General features: G+C 35.6%; 1 protein-coding gene across 10 annotated transcripts in view; it reads right to left on the reverse strand.

Moving 5' to 3' along the window:
• The window catches only part of atp8a1 (ATPase phospholipid transporting 8A1), a 170,256-nt gene that overhangs the window by 72,264 nt on the left and 91,570 nt on the right, over positions 1-6,422 (reverse strand). For 8 of the 10 annotated variants that reach the window (XR_001641819.1, XM_016573661.1, XM_016573658.1 and 5 more), the window contains one exon: positions 4,238-4,282. The exons of the other annotated variants lie outside the window; for them this stretch is intronic. Coding sequence is in view for 7 of the 8 variants with exons in the window: in XM_016573661.1 (XP_016429147.1) it covers positions 4,238-4,282 (45 nt within the window). In the remaining variant the exon portion in view is untranslated. The remainder of the gene's footprint in view (positions 1-4,237; positions 4,283-6,422) is intronic. 10 annotated transcript variants of the gene reach the window in all.

The raw sequence follows: 6,422 nt of genomic DNA on the forward strand, positions 1-6,422 counted from the left end.
TCACACTAAGAGGAGCGCATTATGAAACCGTGCCGGCACCAGCAAAATCCAATTTCCTGTCTCTCAGCACCTCAATACGTGCAGGCATACGTGCAGACATGCTCCTCTCACTCACACACACATAAACACACAAAGATACAAGTTTCTAAACACGTTCAAATGCACTGGTCGAACATTAGTGCAAAAAAGCAGTGTATCATGCAACATCAACACTCGGATCACTGCTGCCGTGCTGACAGAGCACTTTAAGCAAATGCTAGCTTGCATTTACACACAAATATAATGATACAGCAGATTTACCAATTATCATCAATAAATAAATGCACATCTTTACAGCTTTTCATATTAGAACTGTTTTTTTGGTTAAGAAATTCTTACTTTTGTTCAACAAGGATGCATTGAACTGATCAAAAGTAATGTTACAAATGATTTCTATTTAAAACTATTTTGAGTATTTCTACAAAAATATTAAGCAACAACTTTTTTCATCAATGTTAATAATAATAATAAAAAAAGCATATTAGAATGATTTCTGAAGGACCATGTGACTCTAAAGACTGGAGTAATGACTGTTGAAAATTCAGCTTTGTTTTCACAGTAATAAACGGCATTTTAAAATATAAAAAAAGTTATTTATTAATTTTTTTGCAGCCTTGATGAGCATAAGAGACCATTTAAAAACATTTTTAAAAAATCTTACCGACCTCACACTTTTGAACGGTAGTGAATCTGAATGAACTGCAATAAAAATTAACTAAATGCAATTTTTTACATCTTTAAAAACAAAACAAAACACAAATTTATTTCCGAGGGACCTCTGGCTGAGTTAAATGTGTATGCAATAAGGTCATGTGACAATGAGGTTGTTAACGCTGCATAATGCTTCACATGCTATTTATAGAAACAGTAAGCAGTATTCAGTGTATACTGCTCAGTAAGCAGCACGCTAGTATTCCATTCTGAACACAGCCTGTTATTGGTGATCGAAAGCACAGCGGGGCAATCATCTCCATGGAAACAGAATGCGGCACTGTAGTTATCTGACCTTAATGGCCCGATTTTGCTCATTCATTCATATCCCTCCCACAATCTACTGCAGTATTGAACTATAATGGTCTATAACAGACAAACACGTTATTTCTCTCTCTATCACGCACACCACACTGGCCATTGCAGCATATCCTATTACAGCTCCACTGAGAGGTAAGCAGTTCGCCATTGTTTAAATGTGTGCGTGTTTATGAAAGGGATTAAACGGAGTAAACAGCAGAGGTGGAGGGGCAGGAGGCATATGTCAGTGTGTTGCTTACACAACTCCCGCAAGAGACACGCACACACACGTTTCCATTGTCCCCTGCACATGAAGCTCCACTGCTCAAATGAAGTTACAATCCTGTCCTGAGGACTCAATGCTCACAGCTCAGACAAAGACAGCAACTGCATATATTTTTCAGTGCATTCGTTAATGATATTTTCAGAAAGCTTTTATCTGGAAATAACATACAATAGTTCTCATATTTTGCCGCAACATGCAACCCAGTCCTTCCGGCAATCATTATGTATGCTTTTATTCTTGCTTGATACACGCAACTTCTGCTTACACTCCAAAAAGGAATGTTTTAATCAAAACTGCATAGCGTGCAATTCATATAAATTTGCAAAACCTAAGTTTTCTTAAACCATCTGCATTAAGACTCCCCATCATTTCTTGCAGTTAACATAGCATTCATGTACTGCTCAGTAATATTCACAGGGATGATTTACACAAAAATGAAAAATTTCACCTTCAATTCGTGTATGACTTCTGCAAACACAAAAGATATTTAAAGATAAGGAGGCAAAAAAGTGTTTTTTGTCAAGAGTCCATACAATGAAAATCAATGGGGTCCATCATCTTATTAATTATTATTATTATTATTATTATTAATTCGGATAAGACAGAAATATTACTTATTGGACTAAAAAAACAGTACACAGAATCTTGAAAATCATATTTCACATGTTACAAAAACAGCATTCTTCCATCTTAGAAACATTGCCAAGCTATGAAACATGTTACCTGTTTCTGATGCAGAAAAGCTAGTTCATGCATTCATGACCTCTAGACTGGACTATTGTAATGCACTGCTAGGTGGTTGTCCTGCATCTTCAATAAACAAGCTACATGTAGTCCAAAATGCAGCTGCTAAAGTCCCTAAGAGGTCAAGAAAATATGATCATATTACCCCAAATTTACAGTCTCTGCACTGGCTACCTATTAAAGGGGTCATATGATGCTGCTAAAAAGAACATTATTTTGTGTATTTATACAGAACTACCACATTTTGCTATAAGTTTGATTGCAACATATAATTATTGCTATTAATAGTGTTCATCGTCTGTTTGATTATGTCATTAACTGAATTTTACCGTACATTTATGCCATATGTACATTAATTTGACATTTAATTTTAAAATTTAAAATTTTATATATTGTAGAAACTTAATTTTCTGTAAAGCTGTTTTGCAACAATTTGCATCGTGAAAAGCGCTATACAAACAAACTTGAATTTAATTGAATTGAATCTTTCATGCTCCATAAGTTCTACAGGTTTGGAACGACATAAAGGTGACATTTTTCATTTTGGGTGAACTACGTCTTTGACTAAGAGATTCTTTTGGGTAACTTCCACATGTATAATTTTGAGTTTCACTCAATTTTAGGATAGAAAGTATCGGGGTTAAAATTCAGAGTTTAAATTAATTTTACAAAAACCCATTTCCAATTTGTGGAACCAATATTCTGAATTAAGTTATATTTTGAGTTTAACAAAATCCTTACTTGGCCTTATTAAATAAACCTGACAGACTTATTAAAGATAGATTTTACTATCAATATCAGATGAGCTTATTAAATGTATTAGAGGTATGAAGATATTCAATCTAATGGACACCACTGAGACTCTCCATTCTCTCCACAGGAATCCTGCTCATCTAGAGACACCAGAGACCTCTAGAGAGCCCCTCTTCACAAAGTGCAAATTGAGACCACGTCTGTACTCATGGGGTCCATGTGAAAGATTGATTTCATTAATAATGGAGCTCCTTTGGCAATAATGTAATTTTAAAAGGAGATTTTTTAAAACTTTTCTGAGCATAAAGAATCAAGAAAAAGAGAAACAGCCCAACAAACCACTGCTAGAAAAACAACAACAACAACAACAACAACGTAATAAAAAAGTTAATAATTCACATATTTTACATATATATTCAGCAGATCTCACAAGGAACTGACACTACTCATTACTACATTACTCACTGCAATAATTTTATAATATTTCAGTAAAACAGTACTGCAGTACAATGAATTATAATTAGCATCTGTTAGCTTCTATTTTATTTCAATTAGCTTCTTATTTGGAGTGAAATTTGATCCAGACAGATTCACCCAGATATCAGTTTCTACTTTTCTAAGTAGTACTTTCTACTTCAGTTTCTACTTCTCATATACTCTGGGGAGAACATCTCCACTACTCTCAGAAATATTTCAATAATATCCAATTGGGAAGTTAAACTTTCAAGTTGGTGCTTCATTCATATTTTATCAGTGTTGTCAAAAATGTATGTGTCTTGAGTTTGGCTGTTCTAATTACAAATAGTAAAGTGTGTCATGACATGGCATAGATGGTGTTGTAGCCTTATGGTTCAGGATCTGGGCTGCTCAAAGCCTGTAAATTCAATCCCATGCAAAGCTGACTCATGAGTTGGAGACTGATCACAAATCTACTTGAATCACCACAGTGTCCTTTAATCAAACTTTTAACTTCAGGTTACAAAGAGGGACTTGCCCTGCAACTAGTAGTAGACTGAAATCTGAAATAGTCTGCTAAATTGTGCTAAATTATATGAAAATTACTTTAATATACAGTAAACAAGTTGGTGCTGAGAAATCAAAGGGAAACTGCATCTTGGCCTCTCTCTACAACATAAATGAACACCTGATGCTGTTCCATACAGTACAGCCCAAAACAACAGACGGAAAGAGATTAATCAGATTTAATCAAACAAGCACAGCACAGAAGACAACGGCTCATCATTAATTCACAGTCAACATTCATCTGCCTTCACACCAGTTTAGGTGTCCACTAAACACAACCACATCACAAGAAAAGGGCTCAAACCACATTTCTCACAAGGCGTCATGGCAAGAACACATCACAGAAGCATAAAACAAACAGCCAATGGTGTTGGTCCTTACCAGTCCTCCTCCGCAAAACTACCATCCTCAACTTCAGCTGCATGACTGTTGGGTGGAGTGAAGAGAGTTACAGACAGAACAGAACAGAAATTACCATCTTTACCCTGCATGTCTGCCACTGCAAGTCAATCAGATATATAGAAACTGGTTTAAGCCACTATATATTTATATACTTTGAATAGAAAATGGTACTAATTTATTATAATATCTATATAGGCCTAATATTTATTATTTAATTCCTAAAATACAGATGGAATTCAAAAAATCCTATTTATATTTTCCAAATATTCTGCAGAGGCAAACATGTTAAGCAAAGTAGAAAATAAGAAAGGGATTTTTGAGTGATGTAAGAGTGCTGATCCAAAATAAGTAATTAAAAATACATTCACTGTAAGGCAAAACTCTTATGTGAATGCTTATCCATATGGTAATCATCCAACAATGTAGCAGATTTAATACACCAAATCTAAGGCATGAGCTTGAAGGGTAGGGAGTATGACTAGCCAATAAACAGTTTAACTATATCTAATTAAAAAGCACAAATCCAAGGTGCTGTAAGACAAATAATTAGGCAAATAACTTCATTATCTACTAGCCAATATAAAGACTAGTGAGACAAGCCAGTGATAGTAAAGGGGCAGAGGATGAATTGCTGGCTGCTAAACTGTGTCTGCTGGGATATGGAGACACAGCCACCGCTGCAGGCTTGACAGCAGCAAATTATTCTCGCGTCTTTGCTCCGGTCAACAGATTCGGGCGCTGAGGGCTTTGCTAATTGTAATACGAGTGGACACTGGCCTGACCAAGTGTTTAAGGACCAGACACTGGTGAGAGAAGGAGTTATACAGAATAAGCAATGTGTGTATTATGAAACAAATGGAGAATAAAAGAGCACTAAATGAAGTTGAGTGTATTGTAGAAAGCATTTTGAAAAAGCAATGCGCACATGACACCATCAAATGAGTGCCACGTGTCATGGTATTATTTGTGCCAACTATTCTTTGAAATGATACATGTAAATACCATGGTACATCAATGTGAAAATCATTCACTGTCATGCTATACACCAAAATATACGGTATGACGTCATTTTATCATGGTACGGTCATAGTACATTTTGAATAGGGTTTGGCATGCAAATTGAAACAAAATATCTGTAGAAAATATTTGGAAGGAAGGAGGCAAGGAAAATAAAGAAAACAGAAAAAAGGAATAGGAAAAATACAGGAAAACAGAGAAGAGAAAAGGGAAAAATCTATAAATGTCCAATGTGATATCAATGATCTTACATTTTTGAAGACATTGCTTTTGCTTCAAAACATTGCTACTGCTTCACGTGGCTTATTTCAAACTCGAATTATGACTTGAGAGAAACTATAAAAACAAAAGGCAGGTTGACTGGCCATGCACATATCTGACTCTGTACCATCAGCCTCAGGGGGAAGAGAATTGTTTAGTACGCTGAAACAAAAGAACTGCATTTCAGCAGGGGGGAACAGTGCATTTACGCTAATATAAGCCAACACAAGTCCTGCAGGTATTAGACTCGACGACTTCTTCACTATCCAAACAAAAGAGATTTCTGCAGACGGGTGGTACTTGGTCTTTTAAAACAAACATGCTTTAAAAACGACAAATGCTAGCCGTGTCAGGCCCTGCGGGTTGTTACCGAGAAAAAGAGCTTTGAGCAACAAGGTAGAGAGAGAAAAGAAGAGAATCGCAGTAGGGCTCCTGAGACACTTGCATGAAAGGATCCCTGCAGAACTGCACTACCTCAGCTCACTTCAAAGAGACACTCTCAAAAGTAGTGCAGCCTAGTTGGTAAAGATCATGGCTTTTCATGCTGAAGATTTAAATACGTTGCAAGACCAGACCCAAAATAGATATCTTGAAGCCTAGATCCAGCTCCATAAGTTTCCATAACTTCTATATCTTTGTCTTTTCAACCATCATTGTATTACATTGCATGTTTTGCCCCCCACAAGCTATGAGAATTTGTATTTATTATATTAATATCTGCACCAATTTGCATATATTTTACCCCGTTTCATAGGTCTGAATAAAACTGAGTTGTTCTTTATGATTATGATCTCCATACTCTTATATCATACTGTATAGCCATAAAAGCTAGTTATATCAAATATGATATGCAAAAAAAAAAAAAAAAAAAAAAAAAAAATTTTGG

This window comes from Sinocyclocheilus rhinocerous, unplaced genomic scaffold, assembly GCF_001515625.1.
Source record: "Sinocyclocheilus rhinocerous isolate Xijiao unplaced genomic scaffold, SAMN03320098_v1.1 scaffold111, whole genome shotgun sequence".
NCBI classification, from domain to species: domain Eukaryota; kingdom Metazoa; phylum Chordata; class Actinopteri; order Cypriniformes; family Cyprinidae; genus Sinocyclocheilus; species Sinocyclocheilus rhinocerous.